Source organism: Camellia sinensis, chromosome 13 (genome assembly GCF_055761805.1).
Source record: "Camellia sinensis isolate YWXY chromosome 13, ASM5576180v1, whole genome shotgun sequence".
NCBI classification, from domain to species: domain Eukaryota; kingdom Viridiplantae; phylum Streptophyta; class Magnoliopsida; order Ericales; family Theaceae; genus Camellia; species Camellia sinensis.
In genome coordinates, this window is record NC_138973.1 from 59,837,302 (window position 1) to 59,858,801 (window position 21,500).

Sequence of the window (21,500 nt, forward strand, 5' to 3'; positions counted from 1 at the left end):
TTTTATTGATATTTTATTTTAAAATTTTGTTTATATTTTATTTAATTTCATTATTTAAATTTGAGTAGCTGTTTTATTTATTTTCATTATTTAATTATTATTATTTTTTAAAATAAATTTATTTTAAGTTTTAATAAAAAAATAACATATATTTTTATTGATATTTTATTTATTTAATTTTAAAAAAGTAAATTTATTTAATTGTGTAAAAAATAAAATAAAATAAAATAAATTTTTATTTAATCTAACTAAAAATAATTAAAATATTAAAGATATATTTAATATTACTATTACTTAGTAAACAATTGAAAAATAGTAAAATAGTCTTTTGTTCATTTATCTTTATCCAGTTCGTCCAACCAAAGATTGGATTCACGTCTAATAGTCTTTTGGTAAAATAGTCCATGTCTAATCCCATGAGAAAACAAACATGGGATACACACTCAATCCAACTAAATAATTCGAGAGATTTACAGTCTCAAAATTTAAGTTTGATGAATTTTAATCCCTCTTATTCAGTCTGTTCAATCAAACACACCCAGCTTGCAGTGCGCCCAAAAGATCATGGTTGAGCCCATGATTTTGACTCACAATAAGTTAGAGTGCCGAACTCTATTTTTTGGGAATTCTATTTACACCTAAAATATATTTTAGTGAATCAAAATTTTTAGTGTATTTTATTAAATTTGTTAAGATTATTGTACGGGGAGCAAATATTCAGGCGAGCCCGTATTCCTTTCTTCCAAGCTCCGTTTCTGTCCGATCACCTGCGTGCACAACAGCAGTGAGCTACCCGGCGGTGTTTGGCTGGAAAACCCCTCCGACGATCAAGTTAGCACATACCTGAGGATAGAGAGAGTGAAGAGAGAGTTGAGTGTAAGTATTTCTCTTACCAAATGTTCATCTATCACAGCATGGGGGGCGCAGACTCGCTTATATACCTTCTGCGCCCCAAATCTACTCTCATTCGTCTCTCGACACGTGGTGCTGCTATCCCATCTATCAGCACAAATCTTGCTGAACACCACCTAACCAAACTGCCAGCCCACTCTACTGGGAGCTCAGCAGCCGGGCTAAATCTTCTCGGCTATCAACGGCCGTGCTGTGTAGCTGGCCAGAGCGCTCCGCTCGCCGTGCTCAATGAGGACCGAGCTCGTCTGCATCCCGGCATAGCCGAGCTCGGGACAATTCATACTGGTTTTGCCGCGGGCCTTCCTGCCCGGCTAACTCATGAACCGTGGAACAACAACGCCGTTCCTGGCGCCGGACATCTCACTTGCCCGGCCTCTATACTATGCAGCCAAGTAGCTTGGTCTAACCACGCCTTGCCTTAACTGAGCAAATCCTTTCAGGGCACGAGCCGCGCTACCTCGGCCCAATCTTGTTCAGCCCAAATCTGTCCGGCCATTACCACGGCCCAATCCAGATCATAAATTTCTCTCTCAATTGCCCCTTAATTCCGTCCGCACAAGCATGACTGGGATTACCTCTTCTGACCGGGGTAACACTTCATCGGTCCTCGGTTTGTAATATGGTGACTGGGCTAGTTGGCATGCCTGTCTTCAAAACTTGCCCGGTCGACGCCTCAATTCACCATCCTGTCTCTTCAATACTGACGCCGCCGTCAATAGGGACACGTGTCGTGCGCTGATTGGCCTCGAACGGCCAAACATCACATCTGCTCAGATTCAAATTTTTGGCGGTCTTCCTCCCTTATATACGTCATTTCCTTCTTCATTTCGTCTTTACTGATTTTCCTTCATCCTTGCTAATCCAAAGTTTCTGCCCTTCATTTCTTGCCATTACTGAGTTCGTGTTCAAGGAAGTACACTGCTCTCAACTGGTAAGTTCTTTAACCCCTTTTGTTGTTATTTCACTTGGTATCTCGCATATTAGGGCACTAAATCTGTAGGTTTTAGGACATAGGCACCCAAAACCGTCCCTAACCCTGCACTCTCCTTGCTATTCTTCATTTTCTCTGATGAACACAGAAGATCAGGGGGGACCGGGCTCCAGGTCTTCCTTTGATCCAAAAAATCATTCAGACTGAGCAAATAAGCAGTTTGTCCCAACCTTAGTAGAAATCGGGGTAGCAAAAAGGACTTGGCCACTAGACCGGGCTAATCTCTGGTTCGCTTAAGCGACCGAGCTCCTTGGCTAGCCTTTACGACCGAGGTGGTTTGGCACAACCCATGACCGAGCTCAAGTCTAGCTCGTTTTGCATGACCGCGCTCCCACTTACAATTACCCTCCGTTTTCCTGCAGAGTCCAAGGGGACCAAAGACCAATTATGAGGCTCTCAAGGACCGACCAGCCATTAATTCCCAGTCTGTGCCAAACCACCTCAGCCGAGCTAAATTAGTCGGCCACACATGGGGAAATTCCGCTTCCTTGTGGACACACCTGCTGCCTTGGCCGCCTTCAGGGAAGAATACGATATCCTGGCAGATGTTCATTTAGAGCTCGCCGAGATGGAAACAACCCCTTGGGGCAGGCTTGACCAATGCCCCTTCACCGTGCTGTCAGTAATTGAAGGAGGCCTCCGCTTCTCGGTCAACCCTTTGATGACCGAATTTTTACGCCGCACCGGGCTAGCGTCCACCCAAGTTTCGACCAATACTTACCGAATAATCAATGGCGTGCACGAGCTAACCAACTGGCTAGGAACAAACTTAGGTTTAGCCGAGATACCACGACAATACACCCTTGGGCACACCGGCGATGACCTGGCCAATTATTTAAAGATAAGACCGGGCAAAGAGAAAATTGTGACCGGCACCCCAGACAAGGACTTACATGATGACGACTTCTTCTGAGTGTCTGGCAATTATGAAACAGCCGACGTACCGGGCTGGTTCATCAGCAAGAACTTTGGTTCCACATGTAAGCCGCGCTAATTTGCTCGGTTAATTTTCTGCCTTCAACATTCTGTACTTAACCATTTTTCCTATTTTTTTTGCAGCAATTCAAGCCTTGCAATCCAACTACCAATATTCCAACATAGAAGCCATCCGGACCATGCTCCGTTACAGCCACCGGGATTGTAACGAGTTGCTCGGCTACATTCCAACCTACAGATACTCAGCTCTACGCCAGAGCAAAGTTACAGACTTTCTCCGTGATCCAACACCTCCTCCAGACCCAACTCTACCGGACGTGCCGCTAATCCGGCTGACCGAAGAACAAGAGATGGCAAAACGAAGCCGCATCAAGAACCTCCTCACAGCAAGCTCAGCCGAGATATCGAGCATCATCACCCACTCACAAACTGCTGGTCAATCCAGCGGCCCCGTGGTTGCCTTGGCATCTCCAGCCGCCGGGCAGGCCAGACAAGAGACTCGCCGGGCTGGCAAAAGACCTCGCGCAGATCCAACTACCGAGCTGGTTGCCGAGCTAACCACCGAGCAACCCACCGATACTGTTGACCCAACACCACCGTGGCGACCGCAGCTAAAGCACCGGGGAAAGGACATACCGGCTACCGCTTCCATCAAGGCCGACAAAGAGCACCTGCTCGCCTTTGACCTTTCCAAAGCCCTTCTCCTACCGAGCGACGTGATCGGCAGCGACCATGTTCCTGACACCCGGTTAGTGAAATCGTCTGTCAAGTCCATGGCCAGGGTAAGTCTCAATCTTTCAATGAAATTTTTACCAAGTGTTTGCACGGTTTCCTCTCTGATCAAACTTTCTTCTTGCAGGCCATCCAGAAGCAACACTTGGTCATAGAGCGAATCCATCGACTGCGGCAGAAGGCGAATGACACTGCCGGCCAAGTCTAGAGTCTTCAAACCGAGCTCGGCCGGGCAAAATCTTCACTGTAAATTGCTAACACTGACAATAACAAGTTGCTCGGCCAGCTCGGTGAGGCCGAGAAAAAGAAGGACGAGCTCCAGGCCGAGCTGGATGCATTGAAGAAGTCAAGAGAAAAAGAACTTGAGGATGCCAATAACACCAGCTTTAAGGAGGCCGAAAACAGCTACAAAAAGCAAGTCTTTGCCACCCAAGACATCTACTTTAAAGCTGGTTGGAAGTCTGCCTGTGCTCAGCTCGGTCAAGGTCCCGAGACCGACGTATTTACCTCTCCGTCGACTGTCTTCCTGCCGGTGTACCTCGTGCCCTATGCCAACGACGTCTTTAGCGCGTTACAAGCTGAGGCCGAAGAAGAGCTTGCCAAAGAAATCGAGGCCAATGCCAAGGAAGGAAGCAGCCAAGAGCAGCCCGGAGAAACTGAGACCGGTGTCCAAGAGCAAACAACAGTCAACCTGGAGGCAGCTGATGACGAATTCACTAATCTTTCCCCCCTTGTGTAGTTTTCTGTTTTCTTTCATTTTGCTCGAAATGTAACCGGGCTAATTACCCCATCTTTTGTACTCATTTTGCACATTAATGAAAAACTCAGTTTCCTTCAAGTGTTTACACGGTCCTAGAGCTGAGTAACTTCAACCGGACAAAATATCTCGACAAGGCAAATTTCATTAATTAACTCATATAACCGGAATAAATCATCTTGGTAGTATACCCAGAGTTGAGCAACACATCAAGTCTTTCAACCAGAATAAACATCTTGGTTGAGAATACCTAAGTTGAGCAAAACATCAACTTTTCAACCGGAATAATCATCTCGGTTGAGGCGAACTAGTTTGAACAAAACATCGACTCTTTCAACCGGAGTAAACATCTCGGTTGAGGATACCTAAGTTGAACAAAACATCAACTCTTTCAACCGGAATAAACATCTCGGTTGAGAGTACTTAAGTTGAACAAAACATCAACTCCTTCAACCGGAGTAAACATCTCGGTCGAGAATACCTTAGTTGATCAAAACATCAACTCTTTCAACCGGAATAAACATCTCGGTTGAGAGTACCTAAGTTGAACAAAACATCAACTTCTTCAACCGGAGTAAACATCTCGGTCGAGAATACCTTAGTTGATCAAAACATCAACTCTTTCAATCGGAATAAACATCTCGGTTGAGATTACCTAAGTTGAACAAAACATCAACTCTTTCAACCGGAGTAAACATCTCGATTAAGAGTACCTAAGTTGAACAAAACATCAACTCTTTCAACCGGAGTAAACATCTCGATTGAGAGTACCTAAGTTGAACAAAACATCAACTCTTTCAACTAGAGTAAACATCTCAGTTGAGAGTACCTAAGTTGAACAAAACATCAACTCCTTCAACCCGAGTAAACATCTTGGTCGAGAATACCTTAGTTGAACAAAACATCAACTCTTTCAATCAGAGTAAACATCTCGGTTGACATTACCTATGTTGAACAAAACATCAACTTTTTCAACCGGAGTAAACATCTCTGTTGAGAGTACCTAAGTTGAACAAAACATCAACTCTTTCAACCGGAATAAACATCTCTGTTGAGAGTACCTAAGTTGAACAAAACATCAACTCCTTCAACCGGAGTAAACATCTCGGTCGAGAATACCTTAGTTGAACAAAACATCAACTCCTTCAACCGGAGTAAACATCTCGATTGAGAATATGAAAAACTCAAAGCAACAAAAAATGCCAAGGCAAAGATCAGTCACTTCTATATATTGACGAAAATGAACATTACATGAAATGTAAGGCAAAAAATTCCTTTGCACAAAAAAGAGAGCAAAAGCTAGAAATAATACAACTTGAGGTTGGCTGCATTCCATGGCCGGGGTATTCCTCTACCATCCAAGTCCTCCAAGTGATATGCCCCCCTGCCCGCCAGACCGGTTATCTTGTAGGGTCCTTCCCAATTTGCCCCTAGTTTGCCTTTGCCTGGCACCAGGGTATTGCCCATGACCTTCCGCAAGACCCAATCACCCACTTTGAACGGTCTGGGGTGCACGGATTTGTTGTATTTCCTTGAAAGCTCTTGTTGGTAGGCGGCCACATGGATAAGAGCCTTTTCCCGACGTTCTTCCACTAGGTCCAATTCCAAGGCCATGGCTTCGGCGTTCAGCTCGGGCTCAAAACTTTCACTTCTGAGGGTGGGCATACCAACTTCCAAAGGGATGACCGCCTCCATGCCATATGCCAAAGCAAAAGGAGTTTCCCCGGTAGATCGCCGCGGGGTTGTTTGGTATGCCCAAAGGACACTGGGGAGTTCCTCAGCCCACTTTCCTTTGGTTTTCTCAAGCCTCTTCTTCAGTCCATCAAGAATGGTCTTGTTCGAAGCCTCGGCTTGACCGTTGGATTGCGGGTAAGCTGAAGTAGAGTTGTAGAATTCGATCTTCAAATCTTCACAGAACCCCCTAAACAGGCGGCCGTCAAATTGGGTGCCGTTATCAGAGATCAGAATTTTGGGGACGCCAAACCGCGTGACCACATTCTGCCAGACAAACCGCTTCACGTCTTTCTCCTTGATTGTTGCCAAAGGCTCCGCTTCAACCCATTTGGTGAAGTAGTCTGTGGCCGCGATGAAGAACTTCCGGTTGCCTGGTGCGGTTGGTAGCAGCCCCACTATATCTAGCCCCCATATCGCGAAGGGCCAAGGGCTGGTGAGGGGAAGAAGTACCCTGGCCAGCAGGTGGATCTGGTGGGCAAACTTCTAGCATTTTTCACACTTGCGAACATATTTCTAGGCGTCAGCTTGCATGCACGGCCACCAATATCCTTGCGAAATAGCTCGGTAGGCCAAGGACCTGCCCCTTATATGACTGCCACAGATGCCTTCGTGAATTTCGTAAAGGAAGGCTTCCACGCTGCTCAGGTGCACACACTTCAGGTAGGGACCGGTAAAAGACTTCTTGTATAAAGCGCCTAATGGAGAGAGCCAAAACCGCTCGGACTTCACCCGCACTTTATGCGCTTCCTTCATGTCAGCTGGAAGGGTCCGTTCTCTGAAAAAAGAGGATTATGGGATCCATCCAAGAAGGACCTAGATCGGCGCAGAGTACTTCTGTCTGCCCGGTTTCCTCAATGCTGGGCCTCGGAAGGAATTCAATCAAAAGAGGGTTGGGAGATGTGCTGTCGACCATAGAAGCAAGGCCGGCCAACTCATCTGCTCGGCCGTTTTCTTCTCGGCCAATCTGTGACCCTGATCGCCTGAAATCGCTTGATGTGGTCTTTGACCAGAGCTTGGTACTTCATCATTCTGTCATCCTTTACCTCGTAAACCCTAGAAACTTGGTTAACCACAAGTTGGGAATCACTGTAAACCATTAGTTCGGATGCTTGCATCTGAAGCGCGCTCTTGAGACCGGCCAATAGCGCCTCGTACTCGGCCTCATTGTTGGATGCTGGGAAGCCAAGAGTGATAGAATGTTCAATAATCAGTCCGTTTGGCGAAATCAGAACTATACCCAGCACGGCACCGTGACGGTTCGAGGCGCCATCAACAAAAAGTTTCCACATTTCGCCGACAAAGAGCTTCCAACACTCTAAGGGTTCCTGAGAAGCTTGAAGGTTGATGGAATCACGGTTGCTCGGCTGTTCGGCTTCCGGTCCCATGCTAAGCGGTTCCACTTTAGCCCCTCTTGGTGATTTGGTGCCGGACTAAGCAAGTTGATCCATAATGCCTAAGTCCGTAGGCGAATCGCCAGGTTGCGGTATTATGCCGGCCGCAGGCTCTAGGCTGAGCGGTTCCATTTCTTCCCTCCTCGGTGACGTGGTGTCGGACAAAACGGGTTGGTCAGTGATAGCCAACTCCGCCATCGCATCACCGAGCTGTAGTATCGTATTAACTGAAGGGGCTTCAGCGGGGCGCGCAAGTTCCGCGTCGCCAATGCCGCCAAGCTGTGGTATTGCGGTCGAGCTTACATTCACCTCTTCATCTGCCACGGCAATATCGACCGGGCATATCGGATGAGTCCCAGGTGAGAATTCAGCAATGACGTCGGCCAGAGTCTGGGCTTTTATGGCTGTGCGCTACTGGAACTTCACATCAAACTGTCCCAATTCGACCGCCCACTTAAGAATCCGACCGGAGAAGTCTGCCCGTTCGAACAAAGCTTTGAGAGGGAACTCGGTCAAGACGATGATGGTATGGGCATGGAAATAGTGTGCCAACTTCCTTGAAGCCATCATCAAAGCTAACGCAAGTTTTTCCAGCGGCAAGTACCTCGACTCTGCTGGTAGCAAGGTTTTGTTGACGTAGAAGATGGGTAGATGTTTGATTCCTTCCGACCGGACAAGCACCGCACTGACTGCATGCTGCGATACGGCCAGATAAAGGTAGAGTTCTTTTCCGGGCTCCGGTGTGACCAACAAAGGCGCTGAAGACAAATACTCCTTGAGTTCGGCCAAAGCCCGGTCACACTCCTCATCCCATGAGAACTTTGATTTCAAGGCTTGAAAGAAAGGGCGGCAGCGATCTGATGACCGGCTTATAAATCGGTTAAGCGCGGCGGCCATTCCGGCCAGATGTTGCACATCCTTAACCGAGCTAGGCTGTTTTAACTCTTGCACGGCTCGGATTTGTGTAGGGTCTGCCTCGATACCTCGGTTCGTGACTAGGAAACCCAAAAATTTTCTAGATCCCACGCCGAAGGCACACTTAGACGCATTCAGTCGTAGCTTATGCTTTTTGAGAATGGCGAACATCTCGGCCAAATCGGACAAATAGTCTGCTTGATGTCGGCTCTTAACCACCATATCATCAATATAAGCCTCCATTAGTAGAGGAGCAAACATCTTGGTCATCATCCATTGAAAAGTTGCCCAGCATTCTTCAAACCAAAAGGCATGACTCGGTAGCAGAAGAGTCCCCTTGGTGTAGTAAACGAGGTGATCTCTTGGTCGGGCCCATGCATGGCAATCTGATGGTAGCCACGGTAGGCGTCCAAGAAACTGAGCCTGTTATGTCCAGCCGTTAAGTCCACAAGCTAGTCTATTCTAGGCAGATGTAAGCTGTCTTTCGGACAAGCTCGGTTGACGGTCTTGTAGTCAACGCAAACTCGCCACTTCCCATTCTTCTTGGGCACCACGACCGTGTTTGAAATCCACCAAGGGTAATGCACTTCCTGAATTGCTCGCGCCTCAAGCAAGTTCTTCACTTCCTCCGCAACTACCTCGGCGTGATGCAGCGCCGATCTCCTTGTGCGCTGAATGACCGGCTTTGCTCCTGGGAAGACATTGAGATGATGACATATAAAACTCGGATCAAGACCGGGCATGTCGTAAGGTGACCATGCGAAGACTTCGATGTTGGCCATAAAAAATTCAACCATGTCGGTCCTTTCTTGGGCTGTAAGGCTTGAGCCGAGCAAGAAGAACTTGTCCGGATGCTCCGTATCAATGCGCACTTCCACCAATTCCTCGACAGCTTTGTCCTCGGCCTTGGTGCCCACATCGTCAAGAACTCCCCAGTCTTCCGGTTCCTCAATCATTTGAACGAAGCCTTTGGCAGCTCGGCTCCCATTGACTGCCACGAAGCATTGCTTCGACATGACTTGATCGCCCCAAATCTCCTCGATTGCCCCATAACCGAGGGAAATCTCATCACCTGATGATAGGTCGACGCTACGGCTTGCATAGCGTGAAGCCGTCCCCTTCCAAGGATCAAATTATAAGTGGATGGCACTTGCAACACCTAGAACTCCACTTGTTTGACCACGGATCCCGTTTTAACCGGCAGGATAATCTTTCCCAAAGGCCACTCCGGTTGTGAGTTGAAACCAACTAGTGGCGAAGTTGCCGGGGCCAAATCTATATCCCGGAGCTTGAGCTGTTTGAAAGCGTCGTAGTACATGATCTCGACCAAGCTTCCCTGATCGATCAAGATCCGTTTGACATCAAATTCTTTGACGTGGAGTGTAACCACGAGGGCATCGTTGTGCGGCGTCTGAATGCGCTTCAGATCTCTTGAGGAGAATTTGATCATATCTTTCTCTTCGGTCTTCCCCCTTTTGATCGTAGGCTGAACCGACAAAACTTCCCTGATGTGTTCTGCCTTCTTGATCATACCTTGGAGCTCGCATACATGTGCCGGTTCCACTATGCCGTGGATGACATTAACGACCCCTTGTGGAGGCGCATCTTGGTCATCCGGTCCCCACGGGTCAACCAGAGCTTGATTAGCCTTCACACCCCCATCAATGTAAAGATCCAAGTGTCCGGCTGCGACTAGCTCTTCCAAGTGTTGCCTCAAAGGCAAACAGTCCTCTGTCCGGTGGCCTCACTCCCGGTGCAACGTGCAACGGTACCTCGGATTGAAGCTCTTCTGTCCGTCGCCTAACTTAGCAGGAAACCGGACATATTCCTTGTCACGGATTTCACTAAGTATGCGATAAATTGGAATCTTAAAGACCGTGGTGATGTCTGTCCTTGCTTTCAACCTTCTGTTTGCATCAGCTACGTCATCCCGGGGGTAGTCATCCTGGTCATTCCGACATCCTCTACCCCGATTGTTTCGATTCGAGCCACGGTCCAATTCCTCAGCGCGGTCACTTGATCGGCTAGACTTCTATCCGACCGCGTGGACTTTGCCAGCTGACCTCTTGTCCTCTACTACTAGAGTTTTTTTCGCGGTAGATGTTGACACATCGTCCTCCACACGGATGTGCTCATTGATACGTTGCATTAGCTGGCCCATGGATATCGGCTGGTGCATAGTAAGCGAGTCTCGCAGTCTATGTCCGACCGGGAGACCACGCTTGTATTGTGTGATTGCAAGGTTGACCGGGCAATCCAAGATCTCGTTGAAGGTCTCCCAATATCTGGAGTTATAGGCCTTCAATGTGTCGCTCGGTTCCATTTTGACACTCAGTAGGTAGTCAACTTCCTTTGGTGTTCTGGTGTTCGTTTTGAAGCGCGTCACAAAGGCTTCGGCTAACTAATGCCACATTTCAATGCTTCCCTCCGACAACCTCTCGAACCATTTTAAGCCAAGCTCGCCCAAGCTTAACGGGAAGATTAGGCACATAAGGGCGTCATTTCGCTTGTGTCCAGCCATGACATGTCGAAAGTGGCTTACATGCATATAAGGATCGGTTTTTCCGTTATAGAGCGTGAAACTTTGGCTGGTGGAACCCTGCCAGAAGCGGTGTTGTTTCTATCTCTAGGGAGAAAGGTGTGGCGCTAAGCCTCGCCAAGTCTGTGTCTAAAATGAGAGGCACAGCCAGGCGGGGTGGAGGCATTCTGACCTCTTCACTGGCGTGAACCCCATAGAATAGCCGTTGGAAAGCCGACACCCTCTGAGCTTCCCGCCGGCGAGCCCGTCCCTTCAAGACTACCCGCAAATCCTCTGAATGAGTAGAATAAGAATACCTCGACGTCGTCGCCGGACGTGAGGGTCGGTAGGTACTATCTTGCGCGCTGGACTTCTCTTCGTGCAGGTCGGAATCTCCAACCTTGTAACTTCTGGTGATGGAAATGGACGTAGTGTGTCGCTGACTCTGACTGCCTGAACTGTCACAGCCCAAACCCGCCCCTATGGGTTTAGCACCATAACCGGCCAGTAATCCAAGATTACCGAAGGCCTGCTTAACAGTAATACAGTAATACAGAGTACAGGGGCTGGCGGAAGCCAATACAGTAAATAAACAAAGTTCAATGAGCTGTGACAGTCTGGATGCAAAAAGACTTTTCATTCAAATATATACAGTCAGACAAAACAGTATGTACATATATACAATCATTCAGTCAGGGACCTAATCCCTACTAAACAGTACAGTAACAGTCTATACAGTTATGCAAAACAGATATAGAGACAGACGGGGAAATTAAAAACACCCCTAAGCCGTAGCTTGACAGGCTCGGAACCTCACATTGAGGCACATAGGTTGGCTTAACAAAACTGGAGTTTACTCCGGCGCTTCTAACTGCGGTCTGGTGCCTGTACACCTACATATATATATGAGCAGTGAGCTAAAGCCCAGTGAATAACACAATGCGTAAAGGGGTTAAGAATGAATGTCCTTACAGTAATGAAAACAGTTCATTAAATCAGTATTTCAGTCGTTCAGTCAGTATAGTCATATGTGGTACATCCATCAGCATAACAATACAGTAAACAGTAGGTCTTAAAAGACCGAGCAGTAAATGATGGCCATCTATCAGTAAACAGTAGTGGTTCCAACAAGGAAACCGACAGAGATCTCTGTAATAGTGACAGTAAACAATAGGTGCTAAGGATGCCACAATACAATTCAGAAAATAGAACATGCATTCATTCAATTAACAGTATCAGTTCAGAAAGCAGTACAGTTCAATTGTTCAGAAGATAATCATTTTGAACATATCTTTACACAGTTGTTACTTACAGAGTTCTGGGCTACGGTAAGGCTACAACGTGTCCTCAGTCGCCAACCCTACACAGTTTACAGATTGAACACACACTAAGCTACACAGTTGGGAAAGATAATAACTTAATCCCTAAATTGGCCTCGGTGTGGTTCTACATCTATATCCTCAATAAGATGTCTTAAACTAGGCCTAAGAATGCCTAGAATGGGATGAGGATGCAAAGATGCACTTGAAAAAGCATTTTCAAACTTTTCAGAAAACAGGGGTCACGCTCGAGCGTAGGTTACTCCGCTCGAGCGTAGACTTACCTGCTCGAGCGTTCTGCAAAACAGTCAAAAGTGCTGGATATGTGAAAATCACGCTTGATTGGCCGCTCGACACCCGTTCGAGCATGAGACACAATGTCCCGCTCGAGCGTCAATTATTCCGCTCGAGCGGACTGCAAAACAGAACAAAATGCTGGGAGTAGGATTTCCACGCTCGAGCGCCAGTCACCCCGCTCGAGCATGAGTCCAAATTCTGGAAATTCCAGATTTGAACCTCAAGCTCAAAACCAAGTTTTAAACCATAAATTTCGATCCTCTTGGGCCAATTTTCTAGAAAACACATCAAAACTCATACTTTAACATGATTCAAAGCTCAATTTGTAAAATCAAAGCCCAAGGATGTTTCAAATAAATCCAATTCAAAGCAATTTTCATGAATATGAAGAACATGCGAACATGCATGAATCTAACCAATTCAAAGCTTTAAATACAAGCTCAAATGAGCTAATTTTTACAAAAACATGATGGAAACATGGACTTAACATAACCGTGAGCATGCATGTGACAATTCTCCATGAAAACAACTTAAAATTCAACAATTCAAACATGCATGCATGCAATGAGCTCCAATTCAACACTATTGAAACCAATTCTTGCCTTAAATCACTAAAGACCCAAGAATTAAGCAAGAATAAGTTCAAATACACAATAAAGAAGGTCAATGATCTACCTTAGGTCTAGGATTATGGGTCAATGTTGCTATCAACCTTCAATTCTACCAAGATTCAAGCCAATTCACAATGAAACAAGTTGAAATCAACTCTTCTAGTCTCTCTCTCTCTCTGGTCGGCAATAACAAGGAGAATGGCTGAGGAAAAGTGTTGGTCAAGTGTTGTACAAGGCTCCATATGTGTTAAGTAGTGGCCACTAATAGGGCAAGGTTGTAATTAAGTCTAAGTTGTGCAATTTAACTTCATTTTAATCTAATTTAATCATACCTAATCAGTTTTCAGGTAATTACACCATAAAATCACATAAATCATGATGATCATAAAACACTAATCGGTTTCTGGTTTGGCCGCCGATAAGGCCTTCAATTCACAAATTTGAACATAAAACACAAACAGATAATCAAACAATCAAACAGATAGACATACAATTGAACAGATATACTCAGTCAATTCAGTTTCAATTTCAGTCAGTCAGTTCAGTAGTTTATTCAGTTCACTTATCAGTCATAATCAGTTTCAGTTTAACGGTAATCAGTGGTTATTCGGTAAACAGTGACAAGGGTTGTTACATGAACGGCGGGGTTGGGTGCGCTCACTGTGGTCTCCCACTCCAGCTACACCCTTCCCTTTAACATACCGCTTCAACTCCTCCATCTCCGCTGCCATTCACTGGATGACGGCGTCCTGGTCCCTTAACTTGTGTTCCAGACGTCTGGCATGTGATTCTCTCCGCCGCCGATGACCGTCTGGACTCCGTGAATGACCATAACTTCTTCCGCGCTTATCCTGCGTATCTCTTGAATGTCCTCCCGGAGAAGTCTCCAGGTCCGCCATCGAAGGAACGATGGTGGGATGCCCTTTTCTCCGTCTGCCTAACTCCGGGGTAATTCCGTCGATGGCAGACAATGGAATCTCGTTGTTGTTCTCCATGGACGGCGATCGGATGAGCCTGGAAGACAAGGTTTTGTCTGTCAAGTTCCCACAGACGGCGCCAATTGTACAGGGAGCAAATATTCAGCCGAGCCCGTATTCCTTCCTTCCAAGCTCCGTTTCTGTCCGATCACCTGCGTGCACAACAGCAGTGAGCTACCCGGCGATGTATGGCCGGAAAACCTCTTCGACGATCAAGTTAGCACACACTTGAGGATAGAGAGAGTGAGGAGAGAGTTGAGTGTAAGTATTTCTTTTACCAAATGTTCATCTATCATAGCATGGGGGGCGCAGACTCGCTTATATACCTTCTGCGCCCCAAATCTACTCCCATTCGTCTCTCGACACGTGGTGCTGCTATCCCATCTATCAGCACAAATCTTGCTGAACACCACCTAACCAAACTGCCAGCCCACTCTACTGGGAGCTTGGCAGCCGGGCTGAATCTTCTCGGCCATCAACGGCCGTGCTGTGCAGCTGGCCAGAGCGCTTCGTTCGCCGTGCTCAATGAGGACCGAGCTCGTCTGCATCCCGGCATAGCCGAGCTCGGGACAATTCATACTGGTTTTGCCGCCGGCCTTCTTGCTCGGATAACTCATGAATCGTGGAACAACAACGTCGCTCCTGGCGCCAGACATCTCACTTGCCCGACCTCTATACCATGCAGCCAAGTAGCTCGGTCTAACCACGCCTTGCCTTAACCGAGCAAATCCTTTCAGGGCACGGGCCGCGCTACCTTGGTCCAATCTTGTTCGGCCCAAATCTGTCCGGCCATTACCACGGCCCAATCCAGATCATAAAATAAAATAAAATAAATTTTTATTTAATCTAGCTAAAAATAATTAAAATATTAAAGATATATTTAATATTACTATTACTTAGTAAACAATTGAAAAACGGTAAAATAGTTTTTTGTTCATTTATCTTTATCCAGTCCGTCCAACCAAAGATTGGATTCACGTCTAATAGTCTTTTGGTAAAATAGTCCATGTCTAATCCCATGAGAAAACAAACATGGGATACACACTCAATCCAACTAAATAATTCGAGCAATTTACAATCTCAAAATTTAAGTTTGATGAATTTTAATCCCTCTTAATCAGTCTGTTCAATCAAACACACCCAGCTTGCAGTGCGCTCAAAAGATCATGGTTGAGCCCATGATTTTGACTCACAATAAGTTGGAGTGCCGAACTCTATTTTTTGGGAATTCTATTTACACCTAAAATATATTTTAGTGAATCAAATTTTTTAGTGTATTTTATTAAATTTGTTAAGATTATAATTTATTTTTAGTATATCTTTTTTTTTAAAAAAAATTATTTTTTTGAGGTGAACCCAAATAAAACAAATTAAAATTTTAAATTATTTTTGATTTTTTTTTATTTTGTTCACATAGATATATGAAATACAGTCAGAAAATCTGACGCTAGCAAAAGAGGATGGTGAAAGAGAAAAAAACGACGAAGGATGACGACAAATATTCAACTTGTTTTTCATCATTATTGTTCGAACTTTCTGAACTAAATAAAGTGAATTTGGTTAGATTTTCATAACTGAACAAATTCACTTTGGCGCTGTTTGGAAAACAAGGGTTCAGGCTAATATGGTCCGAAATTAAAAATAAGCCAAAAAGCCCCACTGTTCAATCCTTTTTATTTATAAAAAAAAAAAAAAAAATAGGTGCAGCTGTCGGACAGTGTAGGCACAGCCTACACTGTCACATTGACAAATTGTTACATCACTTGGTAAATTACGATTTTGCCCCTTTACATCAATTTAAAAAATTGTAATTTTAAGGACAAATTTGTCATTTTAACGTCAAACATCATTTCAACACATTTTTCAATACAACAACTCAAATAAAAATTCATCTCATCTTCCCAAACACAAAAACTAAAATAGCCTACTAAAATAGCCAAAAAGCCAAAAAGCCTCTAAAATAGCCGCTTCCCAAACGAGGCCTTTGTTCGGCTGTACTGAACAAAGTGAAATTGTTCGGTTATGAAAGTCCAAACAATAATAACAAAAAAGAGGCTAAATATTCAATTTTATGTATAAAAAAATACAGATATCAATAATTGTACTTTGGTATTTATGTGAATACTTATCTCCCTTTTGATGTATTATTTTAGAATACTGTTTTGATTATTACTCTCGTCCATTATTTAATTTTATTCAAACTTTTTTCTATTTGTAAATAACAACATAATAAAAAACAATGATGTTAATGATAATGGTGAGTTTTGGTGTGGTAAATTGAAATTTTGAAGTGAGAAAGAATCAGAAGAGAAAATAATTGAAACTTAAGAAAGAATATAAAAAATATGTATATTGATTAGGGTGTACCATGAAAAAAAAAATATTTTAATGTTTAATATGTATTGTCCTTATTATGAATTAAAATTTTAAAATTTGAGTTGGGAGTACTGTGATAAATTTTAGAGTTCAAATTGGTCCGTTTTTGAACTGGACTACCATAATTTTAATCACTCTAAGACCTTTTAGTTTAAGAAAAACCGAAAAACTAACCAAACCGATTGAACCAAACCGAACTGGTTATATTTGGTATGATTTTTAATAAGAATCGGTTTGTGTGGTTTTTTAATTTGATCTTTTTCGATTTTCGGTTTGGTATTAATTTAAGCGCGTTGTACACCGAACTAAACCGAAACTAACCGCTTGAATATATATTGTATTTATAATATAAATATATAATCTAATAATATAATGATAGTAATAAGTATAATAAATTATTAACCTTAATTAATTAATCTTATCATCTCTATACCTTAAGTTTGTAAACTTTTATTATATATATTCTTAACTTTAACTAATTATTCTTGAAATCTTAGTGGTTTTTAACTTTTTTGTATTTATATTTTTGTTAATCTAGGAATTTAAAAGTATTTATTAAATGGATTGATGAGATAGGTTTGAAATTGTGAAAAAACCTTGTCCTCCGAGCTCATTTGATCGCCTTTCATGGCGAACAACGACGAAATACCGTTGTCTGCCATTGACGGTGTAACCCCGGAGTCAGCTAGACAGAGAGACGGACTCCCCGCCGTTCCGAACATGGCGGACTTGGAAACTTCCCCAGGAGGACTTCCGAGAGATGCACGAGATAAGCGCGCCAGAAGTTTTGGTCGCTCACGGAGCCCAGACGGACACCGACGGCGAAGAGAATCGCATGCTCGGCGTCTAGAGCACAAGTTAAGGGACCAAGACACCGTCATCCAGAGAAGGGTAGCAGAGATGGAAGCTCTCAAACGCCAGGTCAAAGGGAAGGGTGTTGCTGGAATGAGAGACCACAGTGAGCGCACCCAACCCTGCCGTTCAGGTAGCCAGAGCCAGCGGCGCACTCCCTCCCTTTCTATCACCAGAAGCTATAGGGGTGGAGACCTAGACACGCCTGCAGAGAAGTCTAGTGCGCAAGACAGTACCTACCATCCCTCACGTCCGTCGACCACTTCGGGATATTCTTACTCTGTTCGTTCAGAAGACTTGAGGGATGTCCTGAAAGAGCGAGCTCGCCGACGGGAGGCCGAAAGGGTGCCGACGTTCCAGCGGTTATCTTACAAAGGCACCATAGTGAGGAGATTATGATGCCGCCGCCCTGTTTGACCATGCCAGTTCCTTTGGACACTGACTTAGCGAGGCTGAACGCCTCCCCCTTCTTCCTTGAAATAGAAACCACGCCACTCCCAGCGGGATTTCACTAGCCCAAGTTTACATTTTATGACGGCAAGAGCGATCCGTACATACATGTAAGCCACTTTCGGCAAGTCATGGCCGGACACAGGCGTAATGATGTTCTTATGTGCCTTATTTTTCCATCTAGCTTGGGCGAACTGGGCTTGAAATGGTTTGAGAGACTCCCGGAAGAAAGCATTGAGAGGTGGCAGCAGTTGGCGGAAGCATTCGTGACTCGTTTCAAAACCAACACCAAAACGCCAAAGGAAGTGGACTACCTTCTAAGTGTCAAGATGGAGTCGAGTGACACCCTCAAGGCAAACAACTATAGGTACTGGGAAACCTTCAACGAAATCCTAGATTGCTCGATCAACTTGGCAATCACCCAATATAAGTGCGGTCTCCCAGTCAGGCATAGGCTGAGGGACTCGCTTACAATGAACCAGTCGACGTCGATGGGGCAACTAATGCAGCGCATCAATGAGAACCTCCGCGTAAAGGATGATGCGACGACATCCACCATGAAGACAAATCTAGTGGTAACAGACAAAAGGGTTGCTGACAAGGTACACGCTGTCGGACAGGAGACTAACTGTTCAAATGATCGCGCCAGGGAATCTGACCGTGGAACAAATCATTGAAACCGGGGTAGAGGTCGCCGTAATAACCGAGCAGAATATCCCCGCGATGACGCAGCTAATGCCAACAGAAGGTTGAACGCCCGGACGGGTATCACCACGGTATTTAAAATTCCAATCTATCGCATCCTTAGTGAAATCCGTGACGAGTATTACGTCCGGTTTCTTGCTAAGTTAGGTAATGAGCAAAAGGGCTTCAATCCGCGGTACCGATGCACTTATCATAGGGAGCGAGGACACCGGACAGAGGACTGTTTACCTTTGAAGCAACATTTGGAGGAGTTAGTCATCGCCGGTCACTTAGACCTTTACATTGATGGGGGCGTCAAAACCGCGCATCCTACCCCGGCTGATCTGAATGGTTTGGATGACTTAGAAGCGCCCTCTCAAGGAGTGGTCAATGTGATCCACGACATAGTGGAGCCGACATGTGTGTGCGAGCTCCAAGGAATGATAAAAAAGGCGGAACATATGAGAGAAGTTTTGTTAGTCCAGCCCGCGGTAAAAAAGGGGAAGACCGAGGAGAAAGACGTGATTAGTTTCTCAACTAGGGACCTAGAGCACATTCAAACACCACACAACGATGCCCTAGTGGTCATCCTCCGTGTCAGAGAGTTCGATGTCAAGCGCATCTTGATTGACCAGGGAAGCTCGGTTGAGATTAGGTACTACGATGCGTTCAAGCAACTCAAACTCCGAGATATAGACTTGGCTCCAGCAACTTCGCCACTGGTTGGTTTCAACTCGCAACCGGAGTGGCCTATGGAAAAGATAATTTTACCGATCAAAGCCGGATCCATGGTCAAGCAGGTGGAGTTCTGGGTATTGAAGGTGCTGTCTACATACAATCTGATCCTCGGTAGGGAATGGCTTCATGCTATGCAGGCAGTAGCGTTGACCTACCACTAAGTTATGAGATTTTCCTCGGCTGTGGGGGAAATTGAGGAAATTTGGGGCGATCAAGTCATGTCGAAGCAATGCTTCGTGGTAGTGAATGGGAGTCGAGGTGCCAAAGGCTTCGTCTAAATGATTGAAAGTCCGGAAGACCAGGAGTCCTTGAAGATGTGGGGGCCAAAGCCGATGACAAGGCTGTTGAAGAATTGGTGGAAGTGCGGATCGACACCGAAAGTCCAAACAAATTCTTTTTGCTAGGGTCAAGCCTTACTGCCCAAGAAAGGACTGAGATGGTAGATTTCTTGATGGCGAATATCGAAGTCTTCACCTGGACGCCGTACGACATGCTCGGCGTTGACCCAAGCTTTATTTGCCACCAACTCAATGTTTTCCTGGATGCACGCCCTATCATTCAAAGGACAAGGAGATCGGCTCTTTATTATGCCGAGGTAGTCGCGGAGGAGGTAAGGAACCTGTTTGAAGCACGGGGCTATTCAGGAAGTGCACTACCCTCGGTGGATTTCAAACATGGCCGTAGTACCCAAGAAGAATGGGAAGTGGCGAGTTTACGTTGACTACAAGACCGTCAACCGAGCTTGCCCTAAAGACAGCTTTCCTCTGCCCAGAATAGACCAGCTGGTGGATCTAACGGCCGGGCATAACAGGCTTAGTTTCTTGGATGCGTACCACGGTTATCATCAGATTGTCATGCATGGCGCCGACCGCGAGATAACCTCTTTCACCACTCTAAGGGGACTCTTCTGCTATCGAGCCATGCCTTTTGGTTTGAAGAACACCGGGGCAACTTTCCAAAGGATGGTGACCAAAATGTTCGCTCCTCTACTAGGCCGGACGATGGAGGCTTATATCGATGACATGGTGGTCAAAAGCAAGCATCAGGTAAACCACTTGTCCGACCTAGCTGGGATGTTCACCATTCTCAAATAGCACAAGCTATGCCTGAATGCGTCAAAGTGTGCCTTCGACGTGGGATCCGGGAAATTCCTGGGCTTTCTAGTCACAAACTGAGGCATCGAGGCGGACCCCACACAAATCATACAAAAATTGAAGCAACCCAATTCGGCGAAGGACGTACAGCATCTGGCTAGAATGGCCGCCGCGCTTAACCGATTTATAAGCCGATCATCAGATCGCTGCTGCCCTTTCTTTCGAGCCTTGAAATCCAAGTTTTCATGCGACGAGGAATGTGATAGGGCTTTGGCCGAGCTCAAGGCGTATTTGTCTTCTACTCCATTATTGGTGACATCCAAGCTCAGCGAAGAACTCTACCTATATCTGGCAGTTTCACAGCATGCAGTTAGCGTGGTGCTTGTCCGGTCAGAAGGTATCCAGCATTTCCCTATCTTTTACGTGAGCAAAACCTTGCTACCAGCCGAGTCGAGGTATTTGCTGCTGGAAAAACTTGCTTTGGCATTGATGATAGCCTCCAGGAAATTTGTGCACTACTTTCATGCTCACACAATCATTGTGTTGACCGAATTCCCTCTCAAAGCCTTGTTCAAGCGGGCAGATTTCTCCGGTCGAATCCTGAAGTGGGCGGTCGAATTGGGACAATTCGACGTCAAGTTTCAACCCCGAATGGCCATAAAAGCATAAGTATTAACGGATTTCGTTGCTGAATTCTTGCTTAGAATTCACCAAGTATACCTGGTGGATCTCACCGCGGTAGCTAAGGAAGTGAATGAAGGCTCAACGAAAATTGCACAACAGGGTGATAGTGGCGACGCGGAACTTGCGCGCTCGCCCATAACACCTCTTGTCGGAATAGTACAGCAGCCTGGCAATGCGGCGACGGACTTGGGCATAACAGACTAACCTGTTGGGTCCAGTATCGTATCGCCGAGGGGGGATGAAGTGGAACTGAACAACAGCAAACTTGAAAATGAACAACTAAGTACCCGTGATCCCACCAACTTTCAAGCCTCCCAGGACCCCTCAGAGTGATGGAAACTTTTCGTCGGTGAAATGTGGAAACTTTTTGTAGATAGAGCCTCAAATCGTCACGGCGCCGGGCTGGGCATAATTTTGATCTCGCCAGATTGTCTGACCATCGAGCACTCTATCACCCTCGGATTCCCTGCGTCAAACAACGAGACTGAGTACGAGGCGCTATTGGCCGGGCTTAAGAGTACGCTTCAGTTAC

General features: G+C 45.5%; 1 protein-coding gene across 1 annotated transcript; it reads left to right on the top strand.

Annotated features, from left to right (window-relative positions):
• The first annotated feature begins 17,899 nt into the window (after positions 1 to 17,899).
• Positions 17,900 to 19,351, top strand: LOC145805424 (uncharacterized). The gene is made up of 2 exons (XM_082900557.1): positions 17,900 to 18,370; positions 18,617 to 19,351. Exons 1-2 carry the CDS (start codon positions 17,900 to 17,902, stop codon positions 19,349 to 19,351), a joined length of 1,206 nt encoding a protein of 401 aa, XP_082756683.1.
• Positions 19,352 to 21,500: the final 2,149 nt, after the last annotated feature.

Coding starts and splice junctions, on each gene's coding strand:
- LOC145805424 (XM_082900557.1), top strand. CDS start 17,900: ATGGCCGGACACAGGCGTAATGATGTTCTTATGTGCCTTATTTTTCCA. Junction 18,371..18,616: donor ACAAAAGGGTTGCTGACAAG/GTACACGCTGTC, acceptor TTTCTTGCTAAG/TTAGGTAATGAGCAAAAGGG.